This window comes from Pleurodeles waltl, chromosome 4_1, assembly GCF_031143425.1.
Source record: "Pleurodeles waltl isolate 20211129_DDA chromosome 4_1, aPleWal1.hap1.20221129, whole genome shotgun sequence".
In the NCBI taxonomy this organism is placed as follows: Eukaryota; Metazoa; Chordata; class Amphibia; order Caudata; family Salamandridae; genus Pleurodeles; species Pleurodeles waltl.
In genome coordinates this window covers 328,457,016-328,474,001 of record NC_090442.1, presented here as the reverse complement: position 1 = coordinate 328,474,001, position 16,986 = coordinate 328,457,016, and the positions used below count along the sequence as shown (strand labels likewise).

Below are 16,986 nucleotides of genomic sequence, written 5' to 3'. Positions count from 1 at the left end.
TGCCCACAAATGTTTGAATGATGAGCACATCATCAATTGAGGGGTGATCGAGGTGTGGAAAGTGTGTTTGTGGAAAGGTGTAAGGCTTAAAACTAAGGTGTAAGGCTTAAAACTAAGGACCTGATTTACACTTTTTAGTGCCGCATATACGTCATTTTTTTACGCTAAAGCAGCACAAACGTACAAAATTCAATTATATTTTGTATGTTTATGCCGCTTTTGCGTCAAAAAATAAAGCAAATGCGGCGTTAAAAAAGTATAAATCAGGCCCTAAATTCGTAAAATAGTTGAACTTTACATACAATTTCCTAATGTCATGCCGAAATGTGACACCATGCGACCATACAAGAAACTGGCACTATATTAGTGTTTTGCATGTTTCCAATCAGACATACACAACTGATAAAAATGTGTTGGTGTCAACAATGCAAGGATCATTTAGGCCCTGTTTGCCGCTAAGGATCTAATTCTATTTTGGGCGCAAACGGAGACGTGCAATTACTACATAGGCAGACATATCCCAACTCGAAGTCCCATATCAAGTGCGCTTTGAAGTTTGTACGCTAAATGGAATTAGCCTGTGGATGCAATAGGAGCCTTGGTATTGGTGACAGATCCGTACAACATGTAATGTGGTGGAAAATAGTGGACAAAGTTGCAAGTACTGGGGTGCACAAACATTTGCACATGCCCTTTGGTATATGAACAATTAGGGACATATAGTTTTTGCTGAGCGCCTTTTTTGTCAGTGATTATTATTTCTTTGTTAGAAGCATAGTGACTTTAATTATGTATAATACACATATGTAGATTATACTAAATTGTTTAAAGGGCATAGATTGTGAACTGACTACAAATACACTAAAATGCACTAAAACGCAAGTCATATAAAACTCTTGCATTAAGATGACTCTAATAGCTGCTGTCCTTATTTTCTTACCATTCTAGGGGTATGTGACCAAGTGTCATCCAATGACTTCATGTTAACTGATGGGACAGTTACAAAAGACAGCAGCAGATTCATCACAGTGTGGACAAAGGAAGACTCCATGGGCAGAAAGTGTGAAACCGTGCCAGATGATGGATGCACTAAACCCATCAGTAGTAGTTGCAAAATACTTCTTTCACCAATTTTTGAAAACTGCCACAAAATAATTCCTCCAAGTTCTTACTTTGCACTTTGCGAAGAAACCAGCTGTCATGGGCAGGATATGTGTGAAATTGTAGCTGCTTACAGCCACATTTGCAGAATAAATGGAATCTGCGTTGATTGGCGAACACCGCAGTTCTGTGGTAAGGCTTTTATATTGTTCAATAATATATATAGAATGGGTTTGATGGACTGAATGACAATAATAATAGTAACAATGATCTCGATAATGCGGATAACAATGCATGTTATTAAACAGTGATAGTTTCTCAGGGAACTAACATAAACAGTGTACTAGTGCAAATGTTCAATTTTCAAAGAAGTAATTTTTGACCATGCCATGCTCCTCAGAAGGTTTTATGAAATAATACTGACATCGCCATTTGTGTTATCCTATTGAGAGGCCTGCCAAAGTTGTTTGGGTGATGTCTGGTGTAGTTCATCTGTCCGAGCAAGTCGAACCGACTCCATTCTCTGTTCTAGAGTGAATGCTTCTTGAAAAGAGTTCATGATATAGGGTCAAATCTATGGCCATATCTGTTGGCTCTCCTCCATCCCTTACCATTAAAAATGATGAAAACAACTATTCCTAAACACATGAAATATGCTAGGGTGGCTGCTATTTGTATTACATGTATTGCAGCCTTCACCAGCATTAGAATGTAATGCAGTAGGTCCCTGTGTAACATAAAAGAGTGGTTCTCAACCCTTTGATGCCTGTGAACCCCCACTTAATCATTATTGGAACACAAGGACCCCCAATGAAACATTATTGGATTCTGGGGATCCCCACTGAGTCATTACCTGGAGCAGGAGACCCCAGCCTAAGCATTTTTCGGTGCCTTGAACCACAAAACAATACACACAAATAGAGAAACACCCATTTTTCAAACAGATACACAAATATTTATTCTGGGAAGTGTTAGAAATTGGATATCTAGTTGACAGAGGTATGCAGTTTGTCCAAGTAGAGACTAGGGGCCAGATGTAGAAAAGAAACATTTTGCGACTTGCAAATAGCGAGTCATAGCGACTCGCTATTTGCAACTCGCAAAATGTTATGCAGTAAGGTGTCTCAGACACCGACTGCGACTCGCTATGGGGTCGCAATGACCCACCTCATGAATATTCATGAGGTGGGTCGCAAACTGCGGCCCCATAGCAAGTCAAGGCACTCGCAAACATGGAGGCCTGCTGTAGTCAGCAGACCTCCGTGTTCGTGACTGCTTTTAAATAAAGCAGTTTTTTTTTGTTTTAAGTGTAGCCCGTTTTCCTTAAAGGAAAACGAGCTGCACTTAAAAAAAAAAACGAAACCTTTAGTTTCGGTTTTTTTTCAGGGCAGGCAGTGGTCCCTTGGACCACTACCTGCCCTGAAAAAAATGTTTGGGGTCCATTCACAAACTGGAAGGGGTCCCATGGGGACCCCTTCCAATTTGCGAGTGGGTTACCATCCACTTGAAGTGGATGGTAACTGCGATACCATTTGCGACCGCGTACGCGGTCGCAAATGGTATTGCATCCCACTCAGACTCGCAAATAGGAAGGGAACACCCCTTCCTATTTGCGAGTCGGAAATGCATTTTGCGAGTCGGTCCTGACTCGCAAAATGCATTTCTGCATAGGAAACTCACATTTGCGACTCGCAAACGGCAATTTTTGCCATCTGCGAGTCGCAAATCGTTTCCTACATCTGGCCCTAGATTCCTTGTCAGGGTTAGTCAGATACACACCCTAAATTAACCTGTGCTCATCCTCTGGTAGCTTGGCACAGAGCAGCCAGGCTTAACCTAGGAGGCAATGTATAAAGTATTTGTTCATTACTTAAATTACAGAAACACAGTGAGAAACACCACATACGACTCCACACCAGTTTAGAAAAAAAGAGAATATTTATCTAAGTAAAACGAGACCAAAACAACAAAAATGCAATAAGTAGAACTTAAGATATGAATTTGTAAAGAATAAACTGTAATATAGTGCTTAGAAGTCAATAGCGCTAAAAGGTTACTTGAGGTCATGCTAGACCAGGGTAAATCGAAAGTTCAGGCTGACCACGATGGAGGGCAGGCCGGCTAATGATCCCATGCACAGTCTATCGAAAATTCACTTAGATGGAAGGCCATGTTGAGGAGGGGTTGCAAAGGTGATGCATCAGTTCCGATCTGTGCAGTCTGAGGGATGCGTCTGTCATTTTACTCCACAGTTGTTGAAGCAATGTCCCCGAGGTGCGGCATCGAACCCCTTGTGATGAAGGTGATGCATTGTCGTTGAGCCGCGCATTGAAGGCGTTGGAAAGTCCTCAATCTCAGTGGCAGTGGTGATGAGTCATCATTGTGGGAGAATGCAGCAGTTCTGAACACTGCAACAGCATTAGTGCATTGATTTGTGCAGGAGAATATATGCAGAGTCCCCTTTTAAGGCCCAGGACCGGAAAGGCACCTCTTGGCAGGACCGGACTCACACTTGACAGAGTCCAGAAGCTAAAGCAGAGTTGGAGGAAACCTTTGATGGCCCGAGGACTTCAGAATAGAAGGCAAGCCAGATGTAGAGATTTAAGTCCAGTCCTTCTCACTCCCAAGCAAGAGGCAGCAGGCAGATTGCCAGCACAGCAAAGCAATTCATCAGAGTGGCAGTGTCCTCTGGCAGCACAGCAGCCTTTCTTCCTGACAGAATGTCCTCAGATCCATAAGTGTACCGACTTGGCAGAGTTAGGGGTGCAGTACTAATACCCAGTTGTGCCTTTGAAGTGGGGGAGAGTTCAAAGAGAGGCCTTTGAAGCACACAAGGTTCCTGCCCTTCCTTCCCACACATCCCTATTTTGGTGTAAGTGTCAGCTCCACTTTCATCTAGTGAAGGAAGGCTCATCAACCTGGTGATGGGCCATCAGGATGTAAATGTCATGTCCCAGTTCCCTTTGGGAGTGACTGTGTAGAATGAATGCACACATCCCAGGTGTCACACACCCTGGATGTGTATTCAGAAATAGCCAGAGGCACAGAATGGTTAAAGTGAGAAAATGCCAACTTTCTAAAAGTGGCATTTTCAGACTTACAATTTCAAATCTGACTTCACCATAGGTTGTGATGTTAAATTGTGATTCCAGAGACACCGAACTCCAAATTTCTATCTTTTCCCAATTAGAAATTACACTTAAAGACTGTTTTAAGGCAATCCCAATGTTAACCTATGGGAGAGATAGGCCTTAAAGTAGTGAAAAATGCTTTTAATTATTTTCACTACAGGACATGTCAAACTTAAAAGTACATAATCCAACCTTTTAAATACACTGCACCCTGTCCTTGGGGATAGCTAGGGTCTACCTTAGGGGTGACCTTTATGTTATACAAAGGAAGGTTTTGTCCTGAAAAGTGAGTGTCACTTGCCAGGTCAAAATGGCAGTTTAAAACTGCACACACAGGCTCTGCAGTGGTAGGCCTGAGACATGTTTAAAGGGCTACTGTAGTGGGTGGCACAATCAGTGCTGCAGGCCTACTTGTAGCATTCAAGTTACAGGCCCTGGATACATATAGTGCACTTTACTAGGGTAATTAAATATGCCAATTGTGGATAAGCAATGTCCCAATGTTAAGAGTGCAGAGCACCTGCGCTTGAGCACTGGTTAGCACTGGTAAAGTGCACAGAGTTCTAAACCCAGCAAAAGTGAAGTCAGCAAAACAGGAAGACAGAAGGCAAAATGTCAGGGAAAACCACACCAAGGATGGAAGGTCTAACAGAAATGGTAGATCTTTTCTAAATTCAGTTGAGGCCACTAGTCGTCCATACTACATTCTGGTTGATGCACTTTAACTGCTTCCACAAATCAAAATGAAGACATCAACTTAATTTATAACCTCCAATTTTAAATTCCTTCAGAGTTATGGAACATTTTAAAATGTTCAGATTTACATTTTGGTTTTTAATTTTATATACCCTATATCGATCTGTAAATAATATTTCATATTCTAAATAGTCACACACCCCCTGAATAGGCTCTGCGAACCCCCAGGGGTCCCCTGACCACAGGTTGGAAAACCACTGATTTAAAACAAAGCAGCACATTGAAATGCCAGCTTCATGCCAGCAGACTCTCATGCACCCTATGGTTCTACCAAGCTATCTCTTTGCATCTGAAAAACTGAACATAAAGGCGTCTGCTTGTAAATGTTGAATCCCAGCAAAACTGTGTTTGTGTAAACTGATATGAAAATAATTCCAACTTTCTGGTTACATTTTATTTTGTAGACATTAAGGGCCAGATGTAGCAAACAGTTTGCACATTGCAAACAGCGAATTTCGCTGTTTGCGACATGCAAACTGCACTTGGCAATGCACAAATCCCCTTTTGCGATTTGGTAACCTGATTCCCGAATCTCAAAACGGGTTTGCGAGTCGCAATTCGGAAGGGGAGTCCCCTTACTAATTTCAAGTCGCAGTGCAATGCCAGATTGCTTTGTGACCGCGAACGCGGTCGCAAATCAATCGCAGTTAGCACCCATTTCAAATGGGTGCTAACCCATTGGCAAAAGGGAAGGGGCCCCTATGGGACCCCTTCCCCTTTGTGAATGGTATTAAAAAAAAAAATCCAGAGCAGGCAGTGGTCCTATGGACCACTGCCTGCTCTGAGAAAATGAAACGAAAACGTTTCATTTTTTAGTTTTGTAATGCATCTCGTTTTCCTTTTAGGAAAACGGGCTGCATTACAACAACAAAAAAAACTGCTTTATTTAAAATCAGTCACAGACATGGTGGTCTGCTGTCTCCAGCAGGCCACCATCCCTGTGAGTGCCACGAGTCTCAAGGGGTTCACAAATTGCGACCCACCTCATTATTATTAATGAGGTGGGCCTTTGCGACCCCCTTGCGAGTCGCAGATGGTGTCAGGGACACCATCCTACATTCCAATTTGCACCTTGCAAATTGCGAGTCGCTCTGACTCGCAATTTGCAAGTCGCAAATTGGAATCTACCTACATCTGGCCCTAAATGAGTCAGGTCATGCGCCAGCCCCCTAATGTTACAGATCAATACTTTAGTTGAGATGGATTGAAATATAGTGATATGTGCATGGGCGTCCACAGGGAGGGAAAAGAGGCTTTACCCCCCCCAGATTTAGGTACAGCTTGGCGTGCAAGCTCACAGTGCAGCATAACACTATGGCAGTCATAGTGCTATGTTGCCTACACTAGTACGGCTGTGGCCCCTGCGAAAAACAGCCTGGGACACCTGAGGCCATGGCGGATGGGTCATGGTTGGTGGGCCCTCCTAGCAGCAGCTAACACTGAGACAGAGTCGGTCTCAGATTGGCCCTACTCAGGAGTCTCGCACTGTCATTGGCAGCTGAGGCTTAGTGCACAACTACAAATGACAGTGTGAGACAGCACATGCCGCACTAACAGTGACAGTGCGTAACTCCCGAGTCAGCCCAGTCTGTGTTTCTGACGTCTGACCTCCAAAGTTGGCCCACCCACACTCCCAAGCCCCCAGCAGCAGTGCGCAGGCTCGCACCAGTCAGAAGAAGCAGGATGCAGCGTGTTTGTCTCACTCAGCAGCTTGTTATAGGGAGAAGTAAGATAGCTATAACTGGAGCTAAGTATTATATTTATATGGTGCATAATATGTTAACACAAAAACAGATTAGAAATTGCTAATCAGACAATGACAACTTGATCCTTCTATTAAGTTTTTGCATCAGGTTTCTCAACCCCTAGCATGCCTGTGCTTTATGTGATAATGACTATGCCCCTGCCCTCTTTGACAGGGTTGGGGGATGGATGATGTTAAAATTATGCCCCTCTAAAAACATCTCTGTGGGCGCCATGGATAAGTGCCTCAGTTTATCAGAATCTCCTTTAGCAGGGTGATGAAATAAGCAGAGGAAACCCTCTAAAGATCCTTAGGGTGTATTGGAAGTGACTGTCGGAGCACTTAAAAGGAAGAAAACAAAGAGGCAGCATGAGGAAACACTGCATACCACACCTAAATTACTGTTCCAGTCAGAATTTCCAAATTGCTACATCCAAAGAAGAATGCCAACCATCTCTCTCAAACCACCCTTATTTAAAAAATATAACTGCCGGTGGACACGTGCCAATATATCCAGGCAACTCCCATTTTAGGTTTGGGTAAACAGTCTCTGATTCTCGCACAGCTTCGCCCTCCTTTAGGTATTCTGACATTCTACAAATAGGATAGAAACATTCAGAAATAGCAAACTCTCGATTCATGATGGCAAATATTTTTTTTCATGCAAGCACAATCTTTATAAATAGCAGCTCAGTGAAAAGTATGCCTATAGAAGTCTGCTCTGCAGACTGGAATAGGCCAGTCCAATATTCCTTAATAACCTACCTTTACATAATACCTGTTACACCTGCTGTTGCTGTCAAATAACCCTTATTTTTCAAATATGTTGTAGACTTTATGAGAAGAACAATTTTCTACTGGGTTTCGTACAATACCAAAAAAACAGTTTACCTGTCTGTCAGGCCGAAACCTGACAGTACTTTGTTTTTCAGTCACACACCACATGGGCTATTACCTAGAAGCTTACAGCTGTACCAGTTCACATCCGCTTTCCCACTACCTGCTTACTATTGTGCAAATAAGGCAGCACAGAAGGATGCTACCTGGGCAGCAAGATGATCTATGCTGATTGTAGAATCAGCTAAGCTCCAGGCATAGGCCTAACTCTTACACACTGATACTGGTAGCACTCAATTAATCTACTGTTTATTTGGATAAGATCCTGTTTTCATGGAATGTGACTCTGAGTAGGTGAATTACGATATAGACGAAGGAACTTAGAAAATTCACACAAGCTGGTTAGCACAGTTATGGTCAGTGGAAAGCAGTGGTGAAGCTGGAAGTTGACTCATTACAGTTGTGCTGTGCTTAACAAAAATGATAATGAAACCACTTGTTGTGATAGAAATGGATATGCCTTTGACCATGTACAGCACTCACACACACACACTGAAAGTAGAATGTGACTACCTGAAAAACAGCAGCAAATAAGTGAAAACATATGTTTTGATGAGATGAAGGGATGGTTTAAGTCTAGTAACCTCAAGGGAGTTTATTGCCTGGTTCCCAAAGATGTTCACAGGGGTGCACAACAACATTACACTTCTGAAAAACAGATTATGTGCAAAGGGATGCACAACAACTTACATTTCTGAAAAAACAGATGCAATCTTGAAACTATGGAGTAGTTGCTTGTGTTTATTGTGCACATTTACACCAATAATGCTGTTGGAGCTGCACTGGTTTAAAATAAATTGTGTAGACAATTATTATTTTTCCTTTCATAAAATCATACAATGTTGACATCTTCCTGGGCAAGCACTGTGATCCTTTGTCACTTGGAGCTCTTCCCGCCTTTGTCACCAGCTTTACTGAGGCCTTGCCCTTCAGCACCCCAACGTCAACAACCCTGTCTTAAGATCCAGCCTGCTGCATTGCCCCACTGAGAACTTTAACTTCTCAGGCATTTTCTAAGTCTGTATTTAACTCTTTGAACTGTATCAACCAGGTCGTTGTATCCGAGCAGCACTCCATCGTGATTGGCTGTTAAAGTTTACCTTTGTCCCTGTCTAGTGTGACTACTTGCCCTTGGTTGGTGATTTGAACCCTTGGTCACTAATTTTATTTAAAACTTTAAAAAAAAACATTTCTCTGGTAGCCCTCACTGCAATGTTGTTGTTTTGGTGTCACTTTGTTCATTAAAATAGCCTCTTTTTTTATAATGTGGAGTGAGATTTTTATTGCGTTGTCGTTTTGACTTTTCAACTGTTTTGATACTTTTAAATGCTTTACAAAATCTCTTAAGCTAAGCTTGTCTTCTCTGTACCTTCCTATGTCAAACTATCAAACATATTGACAGTAATTTAGTAGTTTTTGCTGAACTCTCTTATTTAAGTCCCTGTGACTCTTTATCTGTGGCGAATATCAGATTTTACCACGTGTGGCTTTACCACGCATGCCTTTACCACATGGTTTTACAATGCATCAACCTTTACATTGTGCTCTAATACCACACATGGTTTTACTAATGTATTCAGTAGAGTCATCTGATTTGTTATATCATCAACATATATATATATATATATATATATATATATATATATATATATATATATATATATATATATATATATATATATATATATATATATATATTATAGTTGGGACCTAGTTTCCATAGGAAGAAAGTTTTTTTTTTTGCCAATAACTTTGGTGCAGCTTGACGAATCTTCATTAAATCTTCAAAACTTATACTACAGTCGGTTCAGCTGCTGCCTTGGAAGTTTCTGGGTGATCTGTCAAGTGGGGGCCTAGAAAAGGGGAGGGGTCAATAAACATGTTTTCCCAATTCATTTTCCCACAGGGTCTTTAGACACGCCTGCAGCCTGAACTGCTGAAAAAAATCACACCAATTTTGGCTGGAAGCTAGATTTGGGTCCGTAAAATGTGCTTTTTGTGATTTGATGCAAATCAGTTCAGTAGTTTTTGAGAAAACGTTTATATCCGGACGATTGGGTCTGCAAGAGCCTCAAGAGACTCTCACGGTAACTCAAATTTTAAAATGGAGCCTTCCTATTGGCCCAGAGAGATTTTTCCCCTTAGGCCGATTTTCTCTTGCAGGAGTCAGACTCTTGTGAGAGAGAGCACTCTGATTGGCTACCAGCAACATCAGAAAAATGTTGCGTGCAGCCATTATAGGACCCGGGAACTTAGTTCCCTGTCACAAAAAATGTAAAGGGGCAGGATAGGGATACCCTGCCCACTAGGATCCATTTAGGGGGGTGGGCAGAGGGACCCCCAGATGGGCCAAATTTTTAAAAAATCAGCAGTTTTTGCTGCGATTCCGGAGCGGTCTTGTTTCATTAATTAAGGAGAGTGGGAGTACATGGCCCCCTCCCTGAGCCATTATAGGGCCTGGGAAATCCAACCCCAGGGCTGCATTTAATAAGGGGAATGGGGAGCACAACCCCCCCTCCCTGAGCCATTATTGACCTCAGGGTCTCATCCCCCAGGGCTACAAAATTTAGTAAAATTTGAGATTTCATCAGTGATGTCATAAATGATGTCATAGAACATGTCATGAGTGATCTCATACATGAATTCATAAGCAGTGCATGACAGGAGCCCAAGATATACTTAGTGTGCTATAACTAGTGAATTTCTTTTTTTTTTTTTTTTTAGTTCAGCACATTAACATTGTTACGTATATGTATACCTATGTGCTTATAAGTTTAAATGTTTTTCTTTTTTGTAATTTGTGTATATTTTTTTATTTGGGCGTAAATATCCCTAACCGTCTCCCATATATTTTTTTTTTTTGGAGGTTGCCCCTCCAAACCTCCCTTTCTTTAAAATCCTGTTTTTCTCATATCTCACTTTAACTCTACTCAACCATACACCCTCATATTACCCTTACCTCCTTTACGAAGCCTTAAATTCACTCTGGCTTCCCTGTACTTCTACCCATCCTTAAACTCTGAAATCTCCCTTACCTACCTTTACCTCTACACACCCTCAAACCCTAAAATCACCTTACCTCCCATTTACCTCATCCACCCTTAAACCCTAAAGTCACTCTTGCCTTCCATTACTACTACCTAGCCTTAAACCCTAAAATCACCCTTACTTACCTTTACCTCGATGCACCGTTAAGAACTCAAATCACTCTTACCACATTTTACCTCTACCCACCCCTTTACCCCTAAAATCACCTCTTCCTCCCTTTACCCCAACCCACCCCAAACCTTTTTTTTATTTACAGAAAAATTATGTTCTTTAAAAAATAACATACCCACGTGTTAAAGTACTGTGTTGTAAAGGTAACAACCTACAATAATACTTACATGCATGGTATTTTCCTCTATGATACAGACTGCATGCTAAAGGATGCTTGTTAAAGACTGCATACCATGTGTTTTGGTTTTGGGTAACCTGGTAACACAAGTATCTTTATAGATTTAGCATGCCCTCGAAAACATTGGCCTTACAGTTGATCTGATTTTCCTCACAACTTGTTTAATAGTGTTTCTTGTTTAAAGTATGTGAAACTTTGATTACGCCCTTATTTTGATAAGTATCTAAAATCTTTCACTCGGTTTCAAAGCAGTTCAGAATGCTTACGATTTGTAATGGATAACTAACTTCATAATTGTAAGGGCTGAGCCAAATATTTCAGTTTTTACTAATAGCTCGTGTTGGTGATTATTTTGGACATTCAGCCTTACGTTTGGAGCCCTTTTCGATAGTTAGCTGGTAGTGAACCCTTTCGAGCCAATATACTGTTACGTATGTACACATGAACGTGACCTGCACTTATGACTAGCTTTCAGCCCTTTAATTTCTATGCTTCAGAGTAGATATATTAACCAAGAGTATCATATTAAGTTCAGTTTCCAATGTTCATTTTTCAAAAATCTAACCAAAACTAACAATGCCTATTTTTTAATTCTGAAATGACTTGATGAAAAATGTATTGCTGAGCCTGTTAGGACAGTGAATATTAACTTTGTGTTGGGTTTAAACTGAGGTGGTATGGTGTGCAAAATAACAATGGACTGGAATGCGGCCGACTAATTGCTAGTGGCTGAGGGTATTCCATCTATCTCTTTTTATATACTTCACTATTCCTGGAAAATGGGCATCCAAGTGATTATGTAATTGTCTGCAAAATCGATTGGTAGCTCTTTCAATGGTATTTAACATTAAAAATATATTTTTCTTCTTGCAATGAAGGCACTTAGCTTTCTACTTTTTCAGATCTCTTCAACATCGTCATATTTCATATTGGCATTTAAACCTGGATAATTCAATCAGGTTTCTCATGAAAGACCTCACATATAGCAGAGATGACTGGAATAGAAATTGCATTCATCATGTAGCAATTTATATTACTAAAAATATACATAAAACCATCACTTTCAATATTTAAGATATATCTAAGACAATATCTCTGTAACTAGATATGTTGTTACTCTGACTTTGTAAAAATGTCTTGAAATGATCAAAAATATTAACACCTACTTTTCCCTGTCCTCTTTGTCAATGCTACCTTTACTAATAATTGGAACACGTATACTAAGATAAATAATACCCTGACAAAATCCCTCTGGATTGGGAAAAGAGCTCACATAGCTTTATGTAAATTATATAAATAAAATGTTATTCCTTGGAGGCATCAATTTTCTTTTTTTTTTGCAGTTTTATATAGCAAAAACTTGACTCGAAGGTATTGGAGCGTCTTACATGAGCACTAGTTAAATTAAACAAGGACTTTCATTTTTTTAGGAATGGGGTGATTTAGGGCCTTATAACGAGTATTGCGGTCCATGGACCACCGTACCTGGGGGTAGAGCTTGGACCGCTGCAACCTTGGTGATCCGACCTCCACTTTATGATGCTGGAGGTTGAACCACCAGCACACCACCACCACTGCCAGGATCAGATATCCCGATGGGTTGGTGGAGGTGCAAGTCGTGTTCAGCCATGGTGGTGCTGAGTTCAGCACCACAGTGCTGATTACAACTTGCCTCTCCGCTAGCCTTTCCATAGAAAGGCCAGGAAAAGGCTGGGATACGGCCACAGGAGTGCCCCTGCACTGCCCATGGGCAGCGCTGGTGCCCCCTTGTCAGCACCCCAGGAAGCGCACTGTCTGCCATGGCCGACAGTGCTCATTGAGAGAGTGCTGGTGGCACTGCCTGTGCAACAGCATTGGCCTTGGCTCTCCCTGAGAGCCAAGACAAATGCTGCGGCCCTGTTTCTGTCGGCCAGCCTGGCAGAAACATCATAATATGGCAGTGGGGAGGCTACCGGCTTGGCAGCCGCCTCCCCACCATCGTATTGGCAGTCCCACTTTCAGCCTGCCAAGGTCGTAATGAAGCTGTAAGTGATTTGCTCAGAATCACAGGATGTTGAGCCGGAGCTGAGACTTGAACCTGGTTCCCAGCTCCAAACTTGGCATCTCTGGCCATCTAGCCAGTTCCTCTCACAAAAATGATATGAATCCCATATCCTTCAGCATCAAATACTTAATACTTTGAATCACGTACCTAGAGGATACAGATAATCTAGTTTATATTGGAAGTATGTCTGGTTGATTTCCTTAAATGAAGTGCTACACACATCTCCCGGATGTGCTGATGACAGCATGAACACATTGCAAAAGCTAGTTTAGGCTCTACACCTCCCTAAAATGCACAATACTTTGGCATACTATGGGAAATAATAGGTGCCTTTCATTGGAAATTTTTGTAAACAAGTAGAGCTTGACTCTTCCTGTTGGAGCAGGACTATTCCTAAATTGCAGAGAGCTCACTATCAATGGACAAAAACAAACATGTGCTTGACTCCAGTGTGAGTCTTTTTACTCCATTCCATCCATCACATGTTGTTGCTTCACTATTTGTTGCAGGAATATGTAACATTAAGCTGTATGCAACCAAAAACTGAACTCCAGGAAATTCTTTAAAATGTAATGTTTTTGCTTAATTTCTATTAACCTACATACAGGATATGGGTTACAAATGATGAGCATTAGAAAGGGAACCTCTTATTCCAGTCAGATTCTACTGCATCCGCATGCACATAGACTTTATCAGTAAATAACTCTCTAAAAGTATTCCAAATACTAGTCCAAACTATTCTCTATTAAAAAATGGCTCCTTTAGTACACAGTATTTATCTCTATGTGAAGACTCTTGTTTTTTAAATGTTCCTTCTACAACAAAATGTATGTTTGCTGTGAAGTGCTCCTCCACTCCTTTGAGGAGATAGATTTGCACTTTAACAAATACCTAATGCAAATATCCTAATTTATTAAAAAAACAAATACTGTTGCTCTTCTCCCCATACTTTCCTTCTACCTTTCATTTTTCACTTTGCTTTTTATGATTTACTAAACATTCCGTTGTTATTATTTTTTGTTCCAATGGTCTCACTAGATGGTTCCCTCGTCCTTGAACAGGTCAATATTTGTGTCACCTTTGTAAAGGACTGATGGATTTTCTGCCTTGCTACTACTCAGATGTTAGTTTAGAACAGATTTGTACTTGTTACCAGTTAGAAGTGTTACTGAGGATTCAATGCTAGGTGTATACCAAAATGCTGTAATTAACACTTAGACCACTTTGTGTCTCTTATTTGGAAGATGCCACACATTTTCAACCTCCAATAAGCAAACTGCACCCCTATGGCTGCAGTGGATTCACACACACTCAAAACATTTCTCACCCACCAAATAAATGTTATCCCCTTTGATTTCAGTGGACTTAGCCAATTTGAGAGGTAGGACTGAAACTAACCATTTTTTTGGATTTCGTATTTTGGTACAACTTGTAAAGCGAGGCATTCCAACTGATCATGGCACTCTAGGCAAGGATTGCTAATAAAGTTTTAATACAACAAAGCTCTGTTAGTATACTAATAAGGATAGAGCCAAGATTTCATGCCAAAACCATTTTCCTCTCATTACCATGTTTGCCATCTAGAATTTAGAGTACAATTGTAAAATGTAAAAATGATTTCCAAATACCGGTATTAAAACAGGAAATATAGACAAACCGAGAAAAGTTTATATACTTTCACTGGAGCTTTACAAATACACTAAACGAACACAGAATCTTTTTCAGGTCTATTGGTAATGAGAGCCCATCCACCAAAATATGAGTGTTGCTATAGAAATGTATTTGCCTTTAAGGAAAAAATGCTATTGTATCTAAATGTATAACTTCATACTGTGATTAAGACCTCGGATTCCTCGGATGAGGCGTTTCCCATGTATTTATGACTGGGTTAAGGTTCCTTATTAGGCTCAGAAGCTGTAAACTTTCCCAGGCAGCTCTTTACTTTTAGAAATTTCTCTCCTCACTGGCTATTATATTTTAATTAGTCCCACAATTTTACAGTGTTAAAAAAATTACATTCTAATTTAACGTCAGTATTACAGTAATTGAGTAATAAAAATGTTACTAATCTTCTACCCACATTTTCCGGGAATGAACACTACAAAATTATAAGTACTTTTCTGCATACTGCAGAAACCAAAGCAGCATAGTTAAAACAGCAACTATTGAGCCTCAATATTTTTTTATGACAAAAGTAAAGTACGCGACTTTTTATCTTCCGTCATAGATAACACCTCACGCAACGTCTCTGTATTTTTGTCTTTCTCTCATAATCTCTTTCTACATTTCTCACCGTACATAAAATGCCATATCTCTAATACACGTAGAACATAATTTTTCCAGTAATACAAATTGGTAGGCATATTAGCCTTTATAAGGCCTTCACGTTTTTAGCATCAAGGGGCAACCGCATAATTAAATCACTGGTCTCCTGTAGCAGATGTCTAATGTTACGTAGCTCATGTCTTTACCAGTCTGCAACACAACCTTTGGAGTAACCTTTTTCAAAACGCATCATTATTTACCTACCCTCAAAGTGCACTCCTTTATCAAGAGAAGCTGTTGCATCCTGAGTTTGTGGATTGTGGCAGGCAATATTGAAAGCAGAATATAGAAGGGGCACAATATTGTGACCTGAATATCTAGGGACTATACATCAATGAGGTAATTGGCAGAAGAAGGTATGGATTTACTATTTTTAACTACAAATCTAGGTACCTTGAAAAAAAGAATGTATAAATATATATATATATATATATATATATATATATATATATATATATATATATATATATATATATATATATATATATATAAATACATATATATATATTTTGCTCGTTAAACACTTCAACTCACTCCCATTCAGAGGGTGTAACCCTCATTGGACTTCTCATATTTCAAACAAGTGACATGCCTCTATAGAAGTCAACGGCAGCACCCGCAGAAGCACTGCGGTTGCACCGCCGGGACCGGCGGTTTCCTGCCACCTTAGTCCCGGCGGTTTCCCGCCACTTTAGTCCCAGCGGGAGTAATTCTCCAGGGCAGCGCTGCAAGCAGCGCTGCCCAGGGGATTACGAGTCCCCCTCCCGCCAGCCTTTTCATGGTGGTTTGCACTGCCATGAAAAGGCTTGCGGAAAGGGGAGTCGCGGGCCCCCTGCTACGGCCCCGTGCAGCTCTTCACTGTCTGCTAAGCAGACAGTGAAAAGCGCGACGGGTGCAGCGGCACCTGTCGCACGGCTGCAACACCGCCGGCTCCATTTGGAGCCAGCTCCTGTGTTGCAGGCCGAGATCCCCGCTGGGCCAGCAGGTGGAAACCAGGTTTCCGCCCGCCGACCCAGCAGGGATCTCGTAATGGCCGTGGCAAGAGTGCGGCCGCATTGGCGGCCGCCCGGTGGTCAGTCCTTGGCAGGAATGACCCCCATAATCTCCTTTGATATCAGTGGGATGACTCTTGAAAAATACTGAATCCTGTTCTCCTTAGAAAATGAGAACCTTTAGAGGTATGTGAAAGAAGCATACCTTCGAAATGTTCTTAGCAGTAAACCAGTTTATGTATTTATATATAACGGCTGATTTAAAATAAGACTGGGCATAATGTGTGTAAGTCATCTTAGATGTTGTGTCACTCAGTTCACTTACAAAAGTAAAACACCGAAGCTTGCAACACAAAACTGATGATTTTGGGGGAGGTAGGACGTATTGCTACTAGAAAAATATATTGTAGAAAATTAGGGCCTGATTTAGAGTTTGACGGACGGGTTACTCTGTCACAAATGTGATGGATATCCCGTCTGCCGTATTATGATTTCCATAGGATAAAATGGAATTTTTAATATGGGAGACGGAATATCCGTCACTTTTGTGACGGAGTAACCCCATCTGCCAAACTATTAATCAGGCCCTTAGTCCTTAT

The 16,986-nt window shown here is 40.9% G+C and overlaps 1 protein-coding gene across 1 annotated transcript in view; it reads left to right on the top strand.

Annotated features, from left to right (window-relative positions):
• The window catches only part of VWF (von Willebrand factor), a 1,017,342-nt gene that overhangs the window by 709,795 nt on the left and 290,561 nt on the right, over nucleotides 1–16,986 (top strand). The window contains exon 37 of the mRNA XM_069228440.1: nucleotides 949–1,293. Within this exon, the coding sequence (XP_069084541.1) occupies nucleotides 949–1,293 (345 nt within the window). The remainder of the gene's footprint in view (nucleotides 1–948; nucleotides 1,294–16,986) is intronic.